The following is a 16938-nucleotide window of genomic DNA, read 5'->3' as shown; positions in this document are numbered from 1 at the left end:
GAGAGTCTCCCCTAGACCACAGGACACCAAGGAGCAGGGCTGAAGCATAGATGTGCAATCAGAGCAGCAACCAAGGCTGAGTGTTTGCCTAGCAACATTTTGAATACATACAGAGCTGGCTGATAGAGGAGCAAAAGAAGCACTACAAAAGCAAGTTGTAAATAAGAGTGATCAGCTCCTAAAGCTTAGCAGGGATGCATGACACCTTTCCTTGGGTCTGTGCAGGTACCTTACCAGCTATCATATCCCAGGGAAACAACAAGATACAGGTTCAGCTAATAGCAAGGGTATCTCAGACAATAACAATGAAATCATGACGGCATGGAAAAATGGTGGCTCTAAAGTCTTCCCCCTTACACCTTCCCTCTGTGCTGCAGATGGTGGCCACATGCTGAGCACCTGCAGACAAGGCACAAGTGTCAGAACAGAACAGACATAATGGCAGCAATGAGGGTGATGCGTGTGATGTGTCACCTTCTTCCATGGAGCATGAGTGTCCCAGATGATGAAAGGGGCAGTGGGCAGGCCATACCCCTGCCTCCCTGATGGTACCCAAACCCCATGCTGGTATGACACTTAGCAGTCAAAGAGCCAAAGAGATGTAATTCCTTCCTCACACCCTAGCAGCAGCTCCTTCTGGGCACGGTATGGGTACATTCAGAAGCAGTTTCCCCACCTTTCCTGCCTCTCTGAACAGTGAATCCACTCCTTTGCTGCCTTCTAGCACTAGTACATGCCCTCTCCCTTAATAAAACCAGCATATTTTTTCCCTGTGACAGCATAGATCTTCAGCACAGGAGGAGTGAGCTGTAAAGAGGGACTTGAGGTGGGAGACAAGGAGAACTCAGGGGTAAGAAACATCTGAGCCACCATTCCTTTCACATGACAGTGAGGGCTCAGAAGACATGATGCTCTTCCCTGCCTGCAAAGCAGCTTCTCCCTTGCAGCTACCTGGCTGTCAGATGAGTTTCTCCTGCTGCCACAGCACTGAGGTGCTGACAGCACAAGTAAAGCCCAGAGAGGATTTAAAGTACAAGGAAAAACAAACAAGCAAACCTCTCCTGTTGAAATGTTTTGTGCGCCTTCAAGTGTGAAGAAGCCCCAGGATGCAAAAAGAGATTGAGCACTGCAAATGTTTCCATGGCGTGAGGGTTTCCTGGGATGGTCCCCAGCTCCCTTGGCTCTATCTCTGTAGCCTGGCAGCTCAGCTCTTTTATGAGATGCTTTGGATTTCCACAAGACTGTTCCTGGAGCTCTTCATGAGTGAAGAACCATCAGGGCAGCAGCAAAGGCTGCTCCAAAATCATCTGTAGGCCACGTGGAAAAAGTGGAGGCAGATTTCTGGAGAAACTCACTGACCTGCAAAGAAGATAATAAAGCTCTGCTATGCTTTGGAAGAACACAGATTTATGATGTTTTCAATTGGAAGTGGGGGTCACTGTAATCTACAGCCCCTTCAAGTTACATTACCAACACTCATAACTCCCCTTGCCAAGTGTCAGCTTTACTTGTTCAGTGCCTTAGCTTACCCACAGGAAAAGAAACTTGCCCAATATCATAAAACAGTGTGACAGAATTGAGAATAAGCTCACAAAAGCCAACCCCCAGTCCTGTGTTCAGGGTTCAGGGTGCTTGGGGAATGACTCTTCCTTCCCAGGGACACCCCACCAGCCTGGCCCAGACTTTGTTTTGCACATGCTGCTGTAGCACTGTCAGGATTTATCCCAGCTGCTGTACCAATAAACCCAAATCCCCTCTGGACTCCTCATTTCCAATTCTACATCTGTGAGTCTTCATGAATAATGCCACTCTGATCTAGCTGCTGCAGGCTCCCTGCTCACCTCGGATACAGACTCCTGGGCTTGGCTAATCCCTTTTCTTTCCTCTTGCCACCATCTCAAAACCACAGACCACGATGGCTCTTTTCCCCAGACACCCATTCCCATCCTCAGGTGGGAGCAGAAGTTGTTCCCAGCTGTCTTCTCAAGCTACCACATCAGGCCATGGTGCATGCAGCACAGCTCAGTAGCAAAGCAAATCACAAAACACAGTTGCATAACAAGAAGAAAAGAGATGCATGAGGGAATAATCTGCTCATAAAATGATGAAGGCAACAATTGCAAAGCTCACTGGCAGCCACTGTGCCTGTAGTGGGAGCAGGACAGCATTACTGACCTTGAGGCTAAGCAGAGAGGGATAGGCAGAGGTAGGAGCAACAGTGAAGACAGCTTTTGACTTTAGTTTGCTACTTGACATCTCCTAGGTTCCTCTTGAATCTCACAGGGCCAGCTGGAGCAAGTCCATAGAGGCAGGTGCAAACACTCCAAGGCCGACAGGTCATGAAGTGGGGAGAGAAGCCAAAGGGGACAACTCAGAGAGCTGCTAGCCTAAGTATTGTTGACTTATGGGGCTGTTGGACCAGGTCTGGCATTTGCAGATGCTCAGACCTTACCTTGGTTGTTATTCACCTTGTGATCTCTAGCACAGTGATGATCCACCAATTGCTACTCTCACCAGGCTGATCTTTAAAGAAGCAACCTCTGCCTTTTCTAAGTCACTCTACCAAAGTGAGTTTAAAAAGTCTATCCACCATGTCAGGCTTGACACACAAGCTGAATTTGATCTTAAGACACCACTATAGATGTGTGTGCACTTCAAGCTGGTGGGATACAAGCAGCTGTGGTCCCAAAGCTCTCCAGCCTCATAAGCTGAACACGGTGCTCTAGCTAATAAGCCTGGCAATTTAGCAAGCAGTGTGTTACCAGAGTTCTCTGGCTTTTGTCCTACCTAGGCATGGTGCACATGGGCTTGGATCTTCCTCCAATTGTCCTCATACTTCTGGACTGGATCATTCTTCAGCTGCTGGAACATTTAGATGTTTTACTCTCTCTGGAGCCTCCCCTGTAGTCTCCAGTGTGGATTTATCTTGTTTCAAAAGCGCTGCTGGTATTCACCTCTGAAGTGATCATTAATTGTCTTATCTCTGATATCACCTCTCTCTGGTCTTTCCCTCCTTCTTGCTATTTGAATTGACACTATTGACCAGGGTATCACCTACAACATTTTGACCTACAGTGACTGTCTCTGAGGATAAGATCTTTGACATGATTTATTAAAACAAGGATTTTGCACTTAATTGCACCCATCCCTTCATGGCAGGACTATGCTAGCATCACAATCTTTCAACTTTGCACACAGCCCTCTGCTCTTAAATCAGACCCCATGTGTTATTGCTTTTGTATGTGGGATCTTTTCCTGCTTGAGGTCTTCTCCTCACCTATCTGAGCCATTGCAGCTTTGGAGCTCTGTCAAAAATAAATCTCCAGATCAGTGAGAAATTTTGCATTTGCAAGCCCCAGAGTCAAAAATGCCAAAGTTTTGAAATTATGTACTTATGCCACATTATAAAGCACTTTCCAATCCATTAGCACTTTCCAATCCAACACATGATGTTAAACAGCAACTGTTAGCAAGGAAGACTTAAAATCAGCAAGCACAGGACAGTCATGAGCCCTACAAGAGCTGCTTGAGGGTACCTCCAATATACTTACTGTTTGGGGTTTTTTAATAATGCTTGAAACAAAGAAGTTTCAGCAGACTTACAGAGTATAAAATGTTGCAATACTCAAAAGGGCCAACTAGGATGATTTAGTAAGGAAGAAACTCGCCAGCCTGAAAATAAACAGCACAGAGAAAACAATGAAGAACACAGCAGGGAGTTTATTATAAAAGCATTTGAAGAAGGGCGTACAACTTGTCAGAGTTCAGCTTTTCAGAGATCCGTCACTTCATGCTTTTCCATCTCTGCCAAGAAGTGGTCTAATTCTTGATCCATCTCCCACTACCTGTGTCCTAACAGTTTTTCATTAACTTTGATATCCCTCATTATGTCTTCATTTTGTAAAGCAGCCTTTTTGCTTTCCCCCTCTGCATGATTCTTTCACAGTAGCCTTTAGTAATTTGAGTTCTCACTTTCTGGATGCTTTTCTCTTGTATTTTAAGCCAATCACTAACTTGCTGCCCAGCTTCTCATGTTTGGCTTCTTTGGCTTTTCCTGGCCCTGCTTTGCACTGGGACAGTTGGTACTTGTGCTCTTGTTGATCTTTATTTAAATATCACTCCTCAGACTTGCTTCCAATGGTACTTTGCCTGGAACTTATCAAATTGCTTAAATTCATCTTCCTCAGCTGCACTGCCTTTGTTTACTTGGTTGTTCTCAGTCCATAAATCTGCAATAAAAATGTGCCATCTCACACATATTCACATTTTCATCTGAAACAATCCTCCCCACTTCTCAGCTAGTTTAGTTCTCCACCTTGTAGCCAGATAGTTATTGTTTCTAAAGCATTCCAAGGGATCAACCCACTGCCAGGGTTGGACTCAGCTGACTCAACACTGATGCCTTCATATGGGCAAGTAACCTAAACTCCCTTCTGGTCAGTGGAGAAATCCAGGTATTTCAGAAAATACATGGTGAAGAAAAAGGTCAGATGAATGAAGCTGAGAGGACATCACCTGCAAGACAGCAGGATGACTAGCTTTGGATAAAATCTGGAGATGAAACAGTGACTGCAAGAATGGTAAATAGCGAAAAGCAATTTACAGCAATCAACACTTGGTAGACTACGCTTATTCAGATAAAACACAAACTTTCTATTTCCAGAGCATGTATCACATGGGCCACAGCTACAGTTAGAGATGGTGTATTAGAAAACAACTCCAAAGTGTATGGCAACCACAATCCTTGGATCTAAACCAGGAACCAGCAATTGGAGCAATGAAGATTTATTTCAGCATATGGAACTGGGGAGACTAACGTTGGAGGACAGTGTACAATTTGGGAAACCATATGGGTGAACTGAATGAGAAAAGAGGCACAGGAGATTGGAGGCTAGAGAAAGCAACATGCATAGAAAGTTTCTATTTAGTTAGTAGAAAGAAGATTAAGTATCAGCTTGAAGACGGAGCACAAAATCTATATTAAAATACCAGGTCACAAAAAAGCCTCATTCTTGTTGAGGAACATGTAGCAGGATGATGGCTGGAATTCAGAAGCCTAGAAACCTGGCAGGTTCAAAACAAATGCAAATGCAATCAATCACCAGTGTCCATCAACATGAGGATCACTTACCTGCAGAAAGAAGCTATTCTTCTTCTAGATGGCACTGAAAAGCTTTACTTCAGATACTATCACCATTTTCTGAACACTACTTCATTTTATTTATGGTTGTCTCCCTACACTCTAGCACAGCACTCCTTCCTTCCAGAAAGACAGCCCTGAGCAGACAAGATCCAAAGACTAACTTGCACTTTCTGAAGCAATACAAGGTGTTAATACGCTTTTCAGTAACTATCTATTAGCCTATTGTATAATCTAGTGCAGGCCATAGTCCAGTTTCTAGCTGTCCTGGCTTTTCTTTATTGGCCTTTGGAATATGGCTGGCTCTCCTCCACCACTGATCTGGACATCAATGTGCAGCCCCAAATAAGAAGGGCTGTATTTTTGTTTTCCCCATCTAGTTTCAGCCCAAGGATGGCAATCCCTTGTTACACGGTACTCAAGGGTATATGCTGTCCTGTCACTACAGCTGGCATACAGCAGGTTATGATTTACAGTATTTGGTTTTATCAAATACTCTTACATTCAGTTCAGAGCAAGGGCCTCATCTATACAACATTGTGCATCAGTCTGATGTTATGGACACTGCACACTCAACATAATGACTTACAGAAAAATGCTGGGTTCCTGAATAGAGTGCTTGATCTGTCAAATGAAGTGTTCATAGGTAACCTGCCAGAAGCTTGATGAATACACTGTCGTAGTTGTAAATCAGAACCACACAGCCCTGTCATTCACCGCTACTGCTGAACTCAGGACATACACCAAATAAACCCAGCACATTATACATAATTACTATTTAACTCTCATCTTTGACATGGAAAACCAAACCTTCTTCAGCACAGTGCTTTATTCTCACCCAAATGTACCAGTTTCACTTCCTGCTTATCAGTGTATCACTTCAACTGCAGTAAAACCTGACCTCCTAGAATTGAAGTCCAGCAACATTTGTTGGCTAAAAGCTGACAGAGAGCACTGCTGCCCTTGATCAAACTCTCTAATGGGTCTGTTTAAAGTTCATGTTGTTACTTCAAACCTGTAAGTGAGGGAGAGGGAAAAAGGGGAAAATAACAACCCAAGATACAGACACCAAGAGAATGTTTGAAAGTAGAGTTATTTATTACAAAATTAAATTCCAAATTCTACCTCATTTTCTGTATCTCCTGTACAAAATACACATATAGCTAAAGGGAACATCCTCCCATCCACGCTGTTATGATGCAGTAACTGCACCTTAGTTAGAATACATTCAGTTCATGGACAGATGCACACGCACACACATAAACACACAGCATTAGTAAGGTTCAGAATGTAGAACAGAATTACAAAAGACCCCTCTCACTGCTACTCCAAACTCTTGCTCAGACAGGGTCCAGTTCTCCAAGGATGCCTCTAAACAGTGCCTCTTGTAAAACACAATGAACTCACTTGGCAAAGTTTTAGGACCAATTACAAATTCAGCAGGAGTGCTTTATGTGCTAGTATGTCCCCTACCTCAGATATTATTTGTAATAATCATAGCCCTTGACATTCAAGTAAAGCAACTCACAACCAACCATGCGACCAAGGTCTTGGTACTTACAAGAAGACAGAGACAATTTTCAGTCCTGACTGCTTGTAGCTCATAGCCCTCCAAAGACAGCATGTGTGCTATGGACATGGTGTTCTTATCCTCAGCCTTCCTTTTCCAGCAGGAAAGAGCCTGATGATGTTATAACAGTCCACATTTTTTTGCTTTCATGACACACACTTGCCAATATGTGGGGTAACTCACTGTAAAGGGCAAAAACCTGAACTTACCTATATTGCCCAGCTGGCAGAGGCACAGGGCACTACTAAGAACATTTTCACATTGCCAGCAGTATCCTGAGAGGAAGAAACAGTGTTATCATGGTACCTGGGTGCAGAGTACCAACCCAGAGGGTAAATCATGCGGGCATGGTCTCTGGAAAGGAAACTACGAAGCATGGCAATAGAGAATTTCAGGTAAATGCCTGTTTCCACACTGACAGCTGGTTCACTCTCGAGTCCTTTGAAAAGGATTCTCAGAGGGATACAGGAGGGGTCTATCAAATTACACATTTGTTTACCCTTCCATAACAAGATTCTAGTTTTACTCTCAGTACATGTGACAGCTATTCATCCATTCAGGACACTAGGAGGTGTCCTGTCCTACCCCTTGTTCAGGCACCTGTAAGAAATGGATGCACAGCCTGAAAACTGGAGAAGCAAAGACATTTCCCGTAGTCTGGGCATACTTGAAGAAGCAGGAGGGAGAAATAAAAAGCAGGTTCTGTCAGTGCCCTTTATGTATCAATAAGCCCTCCCAATCAACATGGTAAAACTGCAGACAAAAGTGGTGGTACCTCTCCCACCCACAGGCTTGTGAACAATGCTGGTAAGCAGTGCATGACATGAAGTCCTCCATCTCAAGCAAGGGCAACCTCAGCACAGGAATTGCTATTCAAATCTTCCTCACAGTCACAAGTGTCTCATAGCAGAAGTAGTCCAGCTCCTGGAAACAGCCCAGTCCCTGCTGCTGGAATAGATGTGTGTGCACTTGTGTCCTGAAGTGACGATTAACAGGAGCCTTTTAAGGTGGATGAATTGTCTAGGATGAAGCTAGATGAGCCCAAAGGCCTTCTATCTATCCTCCAAAGACCAAAAAGGCGAAAATAGTTTACACATAAAAAAGAATATGAAACAGGGAGCATGGCAGCCTGCAGCTTTTTGTGATTTGTATCCACAGATACAACTTGATGAAACACTCTGACAGTGACAAAAGGAGCCCTGTCGAGCAAAGTTCAAAGAGAGCAGTTGCTCTAGAGAATAGGATCTTCTGGCCTCAGAAAGCACCAGCAGCTATTTTCCACATGGGTTGGGAAAAAAGACTAATAATCAGTTTTCAAAATTAATCTTAAGTCATTCCACAAGCACAAATGGAAAAACTGAACCGAAGCAGCCCAAATTCCACTCAGAAAGCAGAGTGCCCTGCACATCTGCACCACTCATACGGTTTAATTCAGAGTCAGTAATGGAATCCCAATTACTGTACTTCATTGACCTCATAAAATATCGTTTACCACAGTGTTCTAACTGTGGCCTGACAGGGTTTGATAATCAAAGTTTGAGGGTCAAATTCTAACTAAAGTAATTTTTCAGTATTTTTCTCCTGACAGAAAACAGAGCAACATCAATTTACACTTTTTGAAAACAGAATGCTTGCAGTCCAGAGGGTGCAGAGGAAATGTGTGCCCTCTAGTCTTCAAATGTAGACCTTTGAGTACTTTTAACTCCAGATCAAGCTTATTCAAGACAAAACAAAACAAAAAAACCCAAAACCAACCAAACAAAAAACAAACAAAAACCACCACAACAAAAAATAAAAACAAAAGAAGAAACCACAAAAAACTAAACCCACCAGAAATAAAAGACTGAGCTAGAGGCTGCCCCCTCTTGTGGAATAGCCAGATTTTTGTTCACTGTATGCCTTTGTCTCCTTACCAGCACACAGGGCCTAAGAAACAGATTAGTCTCAACACCTACCAGGTGCTCTCAGAGGATTTTTGAAATGGCAGTCCTAAAGAAAAATAAAGCTGGAAGCTGGGCTTGTGCACAGGAAGGTGGGATGGGAGCATGATACTTGCCACCTTCAGCTGTCAATCCCCACATGAAAGATTATAAGTGATAAAGGACAGAGGGACCCTGGCCAAAGGAACACACTGGCTCATCTTCCTCAGGCAGCTCCATTAAAGCTGACCCCTTCATAATAACCCAAGTAACCTAGGTTACCGAGTCAATTTTTGCTTTCCCACAAATCTAATTTGATGAATAGTAGAAGCTGTCATTCCAAAACAAAAGTTTCTTAGGGATTTTTTGCTGTTAATCATAAGGGCAAGTGTCTGATTGTATGTGCTGGAAAAAAGCCTGCACCTTAAATCATGGCTTTTATCAGCTCTTCTGGCAAATCCTCCCCATGGCAATGGGGCTACCTTAGGGAAATCTCATATTCAGGATAGCAAGTTAAGTCGATAATCTCACCAAGAGTAGAAGGTGCAAAATCACATTGCTACAATGGCAGCACTGCACTGTCTGCCAGCCACATTGCCAACAGGTAACAATTCACAGCTGCTGTCAGATCAAGCAGGATGTGTAGAAGTTTGTAGCCTTCTCCCTCATCCTTCTTGCATATACATCACCTCTGTGAACCCCTGGCTCATACAGTGGGAGCACTTCCTGCAATAGCAAGTAGAAAAGAACCATCAAACCCAGAAGCTAATCAGTGCAATGACTTCCCACCATGTATTACCAGCAGATGATTAACATAAAACCTTTAGAATCAGAGGCATTGATCTATACTGAGTTATTGTCTATGGGAGTCAACTTCTGGAGAGAGATGTGACATACCAAGCCAGAGCCTTATAATAGCAAGCAGCTGCCTTACTGAAAAATGCTATGGATCTCTACTAAAAAGGAATGAAAGAAAGTCTGACGAGTGGCTCAGTCCCCCCCACAGAACAACTATGCTAATGCTGCCCTTCTGTGTTGCAAGAAATATGCTAGAATTCAAGATTTGTAAGAGAAGTGAATGCACAATTTATGCTTAAAGACAGACAGGCTCACCTGCTGCTCTCCCTGTACCTGTAATTTTTATGCAAGGCTAAGAAGCAGAGCAAGAAACGAAAGGCTTCAGTTCATTGAAACATACACAAAAGAGTTCTGCAAATATTACCTGAGACACGAACACAGCTGGAGTCTTAAGTGTCATTCATGTTGGATGCTACAAGGTAACAACCTTGAACTGACAACAAATTAAAACAGGGTAAAGAACAGGAGGTGGAATAAAAGGAACATTTACAAAAATTGACCTAAAGCAGGAGAAAGGCACCTGATAAACAGAATTCTGCTCTCTTGGAAGGGGTGGATTCAATATCGAATGGCTTTTGACTCTTAACAGACAAAGAATTTTTGCCTGGCCTTGCATTTCCTTCGATAAAGTAATTTAATGCTCAGCTATCTATGAGAGGGAACATGCTCAATATTGGAATACAGTGAGCAGATACTGTGGCACTTACAGACAGGTATGCAGATGCCACATGTATTAAGGTGAAGCCTTTCCCCTAAAAGCACAGGTACTGGCACTGGAATAGCTGGGATCAAAAGATAAATGACAGCCATCTGTAAAATTTCAGGCTGTCATTTCAGACTCTACAAAACCCACAGGAGTCCGATCTTCACAGCATGCTGGGGCAGAAAATAAATCACCTGCTATTTCCACTGTAATTTCCTTGGCAGTTTCAGACAGAATTTCAAAGAAGCTACAAAGTACTGAGCTGGAACAGTCTGGCTCTGGGCACAGGCCTCTTAGGTGGTTATTATGAGATGATTAAAGGTGACCAAAAAGCAAGGCTGTATAGAGGGATAAACTATCTCCACCTCCTCTGTCTGCAGAGGGTCTGGGAGACAGGCAAGGCACAGTGGCTCAGGGGATTTCAAGCAGACCCCTTTCAGTCAAATTCTAAAAATTCAGGGTCAGCACAAACCCCCCTGACAGCAGGGCAGGGAAGAATGCTGGTCCCTGCACACTTACAGGAAGCTTTCAAAAATTTCACCATAAAAAAAACTATTCTTAATCATAAAACTCCTAATGTCCCAGATGCTGTCTCACTGTAACAGTTAGATTACATGAAGACACATACACGCAATCACACAACTACACACAGCCTTCAGCTTGTACAGGTCTGACTGCTGGAATGCCACTGCTGTTTGACTGATAGATATTGCTCAAAATATTTGAGATTTAAGCAGCCAGTTGTCCAGGAATATAACCTAAGGTTTCAGGACACAAGTCATTTTAGGAGGACCTTCTCACAGTCATCCTCTGCATCTTCCAATGCAGGCAGTGCAAACAAATGCCAAAGCAACAGGGTTCTCCAGAGAGAGAACTTTACTGTCACATGTCTCCAAAGCACCAGAATCAGCCTGACATACAGCAGATCTCGTGCTTCCCATCCACTGTTTCCAGGCTCCCTTTGCTGGCTCTAAAACTCCCAGGAGTCCATCCACCGGAGCCCTGCCATGGGGCTGCTAGGGTCAGAGGCCATGGGTCCTACAATCCCATAGGACAGAGGATGGAAGAGGTAAAAGCTGTGGAAAGAAACCAAATGCCCATCAGGGACTACTGTCTCAAGAACATTGCAGCAATTAGTTCATATAGATGTCCTACAGGGCTTTTAATTTGGGCTGCTCTAAGCTCCACTGAGGACCTCCTAACCTCTGCTGAACACAATACACACATAGTACAGTTATCACAGGTGGTATTTTCTTTTAGAAAGCAACAGCTTTGGAGAAAAGCCTGCTGAGAAAACATACAGCTTGAAGAATATGCCTGTGTTTGAGGGATCTGGCACCATCTAGCATTGGGACTAGAATCAAAAAAATTGAACTGTGGGTTTGGAGGAGAATAGTGTTCACACTGAGTGCTGGGATAAAAGAAATTCCCTGCAATGGAAAGATGTTCTATAATACATTACTGGGACACAGATACTGAATTTTATCAAATTTGAGGGTTTAGGATTGGGCTTGATAATGTCTGACAAGTTCAGCAGAGAAGAAAGAGACAAAGGCTAAGGATAAATAATAAGCAGTAAGGCTTCCATCAAGACAGTGACCGTCACACGTTCAGGAGAAGTTCACCTTTCAGCACTCACCTGTAAATGATGAGTAGAACCAGTGCCAGGAACCCTGCTCCATATACTTTTTTAGCTGTAGTGCTGGGTGACCAGAACCCGGCTAAGAACTTCAGTAGTGTGTCCCAGGTGATTCCTAGGAGAAGGAAGAGATAGAAGTCAGAAGCAATACAGAGGCCAAAGAACAGAGCTGCTACATTCAGTCATAGACTGGGCTGACAAAGCTCTGTTAACACCAGAAGATCTTGTCAATTTTTAAATTAATTCACCTTGGTAACCTTCAGAACTATAGGGTTTGTTTGAAGGTTCCTTTATCCTACCTTTCCATTTGAATAAATGCAAGAGAGATCTGTGCCCCAGGTGCTAATTAAATTGGTACAAAACAATGTATAGGAAAACCTACTAACACTGAATTATAAACAGATATGACAGAAAAGTGAGGGAAGCAAACAATAGGAAATAACTTGTATAAAAACATATATAAGAACAGGGAAACAGGAAAGAATAGGAATCACATCTCCAAGTTTAAATGCCCTAAGCACTAGATATGACTGCCTCTTCAGGGTAGTAACAAAAAACCAAGACAATTCGGCACTGCAAGCTGCTTTGTGAAAAACATTTTGAATTAGTCAGTGTTTTCAAGAGCTTCACATAAGCAAGAAGAAAACCTATATATATAAAAAAGAATGCTTAGTATGAAAACATCCCATTTAACAGGATTTGACCCGTTTTTCTGCCTTGTCTTCTCCCACACTCTAGTATTTACCTGTCAACATGCTGGAAAAAAGCATAGCAGGGAAGTAGTGGTGAAAGTAGAGAACTCGTCCCATCATAAAAAAAGGGAGGTAATGAAGGAGCCAGCCCAGCATGATCTGCCCTCCACCACGCAGCACAACTCTGGACAGTTCTGGAACACAAATAAACAGAATTCAGCAGAGAAAACCTCAGTGACAGTTCCTATTTGCAAACCTTATCAGATTAAGTAAACTCTATGTTAAGACCAAACCTGCAGTTCCTCAGGACATACATCAGACTAATCAGGTCATGCCAGTTTCTAGTGTTTCTTATTCTTTCTGCAATGAAATACAAGCCATCCAGATGATCACTTTGCTAGCCTTTCCTGGAAAGAGATGTTGCCTCACTTTCAGAGCCTGGGGAAGGGACTGAGACTTCTAGTGCCTGTGTGCAGCTTAGCCAATACCTTATTTTATAATTGAATAGTTTCGTGGCTTAGAATTCCTACAAAAAAGTGAGAGAAGCAGCCACTGATCTAAACTGGAATGGTCAAAGTATGACTTACTATGGTTTGTGAAAAGCTCTGTGATGTTGGCATTGAATGCAGTAAAGAATCATTATAATAATAAATTCATATCTTGCATTTGTCATCTGTTTTGCATAAGTATCAGGAAATGTTTCTTATTTCAAAACACCATGCATAGCAAAGTAGTACAGAGCACATCCAGAGCTTGAGAGCAGGGCACTGATCCAATTGGTCTGTCTCTCTTACAGCCAATACAGACAGCTCTTTCCAGTATTTTTTTTTAAGATCTGTCCTGTTCACTATTAACCTGTTTGAGATATGAAGCCCTTTTCCTTGTGGATATTGCTTAATAACCCAAGCTCTGGCTTCTCATCCTTGACACACACCTGCTACCCACACACTTTTAAGGTGCCTGTAAAAGGCATTTATGAAAAGGAAGCCTATTACCAGTAACATATGTGGGGTAAATATCTCTACTAGAAAAAACACCTTGGAAGCCTGCAAAGCAGCACAGGCTAAAACCCATGGGACCAGTAGATATCTGTATCAGGAAAGTTTCCCTGACCTTTCCCTACTGATATGTCCAGATCAAATATAGTCTAACAGATACACATCTGGTCACTTCTGAGCTTCAGTAATCAATGTAACTGACAGCAATTGTGGCCAGCACTTTAGCTCCTCAGCAGTTCATAAGCAACTCCCATGGTAGGATGGGTGATCACCTGCAAAGCAGAGCTGGTATGTGAGCTAATGACTAATCCAAGCCCTTGTCTCATGCAAGCAAACAAGGTAGCAAAAGCCTATTGGGACTTTTATCTCTGGATCGCTTTAAGATGCCATTTTATACCCATTCCTGCTCTGAAATCTCTGGCAAAGGAGTGATAAGACTTTTGAGGAGCCACTGATCACATAACCTGCCTATGCATTTCTTCCAGAGCTTTTCTCTTTGTCTAAGGAGGTGTTTCAAGGTCCTTGCTGACTTGAGGATTTCTGATAAAGTCTTACAGGTTTAGGAACTTTATAAACTTGTCAGGAAGAGTCGGCCATGCAAGAAGAGAGATTTGTTCAGAGTGATTATTTCTTGTATAAAACCCTTTGTTCAAAGTCACATAATTCAGTGCTGCACTTTCAAAGCACTACATAGCTTAGTGTTTTGTACATACAGCTGCCTGGAGTGTATTTCATTCAAACCCCAAAGTTTTAATACAGTATAAATAATTAGAAAAAAAAAGATTTTTAATAGCAATATGAGGTTTTCCATATCAGGAAACAAGGATGTTATAATAAAGATTCTATAGTGTAGGCAGGGTAAGAAGACTGACCTCACCTTTGTGTTCAGACGTCAGCTGGACACCTCTCTTCAGAGCCACTGCAGTGGAAACTGTTATCAGAAGATACAGTCCAATAGTGACGAGGTTTAGCCACCAAATCACCTACATAGGGAAAAAGGAAAGATTTGAGACTTTAGGCTGGACATGTGCGTGTGAGAGGAAATTAAAAGCTACATGGAAGCATAAGAGTACAACAAGAGAAACAGTCCAAAATGAGGAGGAGGAAGTGAATCACTGTCACTGGCAGAAGAAAGACTAAGCTAAAATTTGATGAAGAAATTGGCTTGGAACCTCCCACTCCAACTTACCGGGTTTCCCAGCAAATAAACCCGATAATCAGTCTCATTTACACCAGAAAAACGCAGGCCCTGAGGAAACAGATCAAAAGGGAATAAAATGGGGTTTCATCAGTTCAGTTTGTATTTCACACAGTGTCAAAAGTGAGACAAATTCAAATTCCCACCTATGCAGGTCAGATGCTACAAAACAAAGCTGACATCTTCCACAAAATTAAGAGATGCTGTGCTTCAAGCAGCACAGCAAAAGCACATAAAGAAAAGTAGATTGATCAATATACCTGGTAGTTGATGGGCCAGTGCCAAGGTTTGGATGTAACTTCATTGTCCTTTGGTTTGAGGGCAGTATTTCCCTACGGGTAAGTCAAGATAAAATTCAGATGAGGAGGCAATTATGCTGCAAAGCCTGCCCAGAAATGCCTGGGTACACAAACATATATGAATACTCTTCCTGAGTAAAGGCTTCTGACTGCAAAAACACATCACCTTCCAGAGATGGCCACAATGAGCACAATGAATGTTTTAATATTACTGTGCAAGTGAAAATGTTCTTTGGGTACCATTAGAGGAAGCATTCTCTCATTTATCTTCTTCAGCGTTTCTGTCACTGAGGACACATGTTGCGTAAGCAAGACCTTTGTTCATTAAGAGACTATTTCGATAGGTTTCCCTCTACTCTGAAAAAAAGGCCTCAGAAAGATTATCTCCATGGAAACTGATGCAGGTGCTTCCTTACCTGAGACAGCATTATCACTGGTTGCCATGGAAATATTAAGCATTAATAATAATTTGCTTGACTACCTTCTTTCTCTTAGGAATCTGAAAAGAGCTTTACAAACAGTAGCAAATAAAACCCTAAACTGCTTTCTCAAAATAGTAACTTCTCATTTTTCAAATAAAGGATAGAGAGCTGGAAGCAGAAGGGCTGTGGCCAAGGGAACAAAGAACAATCATAGAGAAAGAGTGCAACAGCAGTTCACTTCGAAAATATTAAATCCAGCTTTTTTTTTTTTTAATACTCAGGGATAAACAGGAAAGAGGAAACCAGAAAAGACAGCACCTTGATGAACTTAAAAAAAAAAACTACAGATTTTCAATTTTCAATCCAAACATTTATTATTCTCCTGTTTAGCTCATTTTTCTAACTGACCACAGGAATATCCTCCTGCCTCACAAATATTAATTTAACATTAAAACCTTAAGGAAAATTTCAAACTCTCCTTTACAGAACTGAATTTCAGCAGTGGAGGGATTACATAAATAGGCAGCAGCTAGATCATACCAACAGCACAGCCAGGCAACAAGCCCAAGGCTTCCAAATTTTTGGAAGATTTAGCTGAAAGACCATCCCTTTTTCTAAGCATAACTACATGTAGGCTGCTGGGGCATGTAAATTCTGCCCTAACCTGCAGCTGTCACCCAGATATCTCAGAAAATGCTATTTCTTCCTGATGAAAGATACAGAAGGAGAAAATTAATTATCTAGAATTAATGATAGCCTACCTGGATCATAACCATATGGGATTCTAGCAGAATTTCTGCAAAAGAGGGCTTCAAAACATCCAGGCTGATATTGGGCACTTCAGAAAAAGAGATAAAAATAGATTAGAAATCTGTATGGTTTACTTTTATTTGCCTCTTTCATAATAAACTGAACTCTCTCCTCCTGTGACAAATCTGCTTCTAGCACCTTTTTTAATTCCCTGCGCAATTCATTCATATTCTAAACACAGAGGCTTGCAGTCAAAAGTATCCCCCAGTGAATTTCACAACCGATGTACTCCTAGATTTCCTTTACTTTCAGAAGCAAGAAAAATAGATAACAGTCCATGAAATGAACAGATTTGTATTTCTAGCTGAAATTAGAGACATATTGTTCATAAGCTGCTGTTTATCTGTAAATGAGCCATGAGTATGGGAATGTAAAATGCATTCAAAAGAGAAAATTCTACCAAGTCAACAGCCCAGGATTTCTCTCCTTTGGTTTGCATATGGTCATGCTGAAAGGTTGAAGAACATTAGTTTTTTAATAACTCAGCCCAAGTCATCTGTAATTCATGGGATGAAAATTGTACCAAATTATTCAGGCCAAATGAGGCTGTGACACATTTAACTCCTGGATGAGGCTGCAAGGCCCATCTGTCATTACTGGCAAACTTGGTTCTCTGTCACACTTCTATTCATTTCTTGATGGTACTGCAAAGTCATTATTTAGCATGCCCCCAGTAAGAGAGGGAAGGAC

The 16938-nt window shown here is 42.2% G+C and overlaps 1 protein-coding gene across 3 annotated transcripts in view; it reads right to left on the bottom strand.

Moving 5' to 3' along the window:
• Positions 1 to 6213: 6213 nt before the first annotated feature.
• The window catches only part of POMT2 (protein O-mannosyltransferase 2), a 29389-nt gene continuing 18664 nt past the window's right edge, over positions 6214 to 16938 (bottom strand). Inside the window, exons 15-21 of one of the 3 annotated variants that reach the window (XM_034061696.1) lie at positions 16200 to 16276; positions 14978 to 15049; positions 14709 to 14768; positions 14397 to 14502; positions 12575 to 12715; positions 11830 to 11944; positions 6214 to 11266 (exon numbers count right to left, since the gene is read on the bottom strand). In XM_034061696.1, coding sequence (XP_033917587.1) covers positions 11161 to 11266; positions 11830 to 11944; positions 12575 to 12715; positions 14397 to 14502; positions 14709 to 14768; positions 14978 to 15049; positions 16200 to 16276 — 677 coding nt within the window. In that variant the 3' untranslated portion in view covers positions 6214 to 11160. Of the gene's footprint in view, positions 11267 to 11829; positions 11945 to 12574; positions 12716 to 14396; positions 14503 to 14708; positions 14769 to 14977; positions 15050 to 16199; positions 16277 to 16938 lie in introns of those variants that run through there. The other 2 variants (XM_034061697.1, XR_004549546.1) reach the window with 2 other exon arrangements.

This window comes from Melopsittacus undulatus, chromosome 4 (assembly GCF_012275295.1).
Source record: "Melopsittacus undulatus isolate bMelUnd1 chromosome 4, bMelUnd1.mat.Z, whole genome shotgun sequence".
In the NCBI taxonomy this organism is placed as follows: domain Eukaryota; kingdom Metazoa; phylum Chordata; class Aves; order Psittaciformes; family Psittaculidae; genus Melopsittacus; species Melopsittacus undulatus.
Note: the sequence above shows the minus strand (reverse complement) of the source record. Positions and strands in the feature narration are given on the sequence as shown.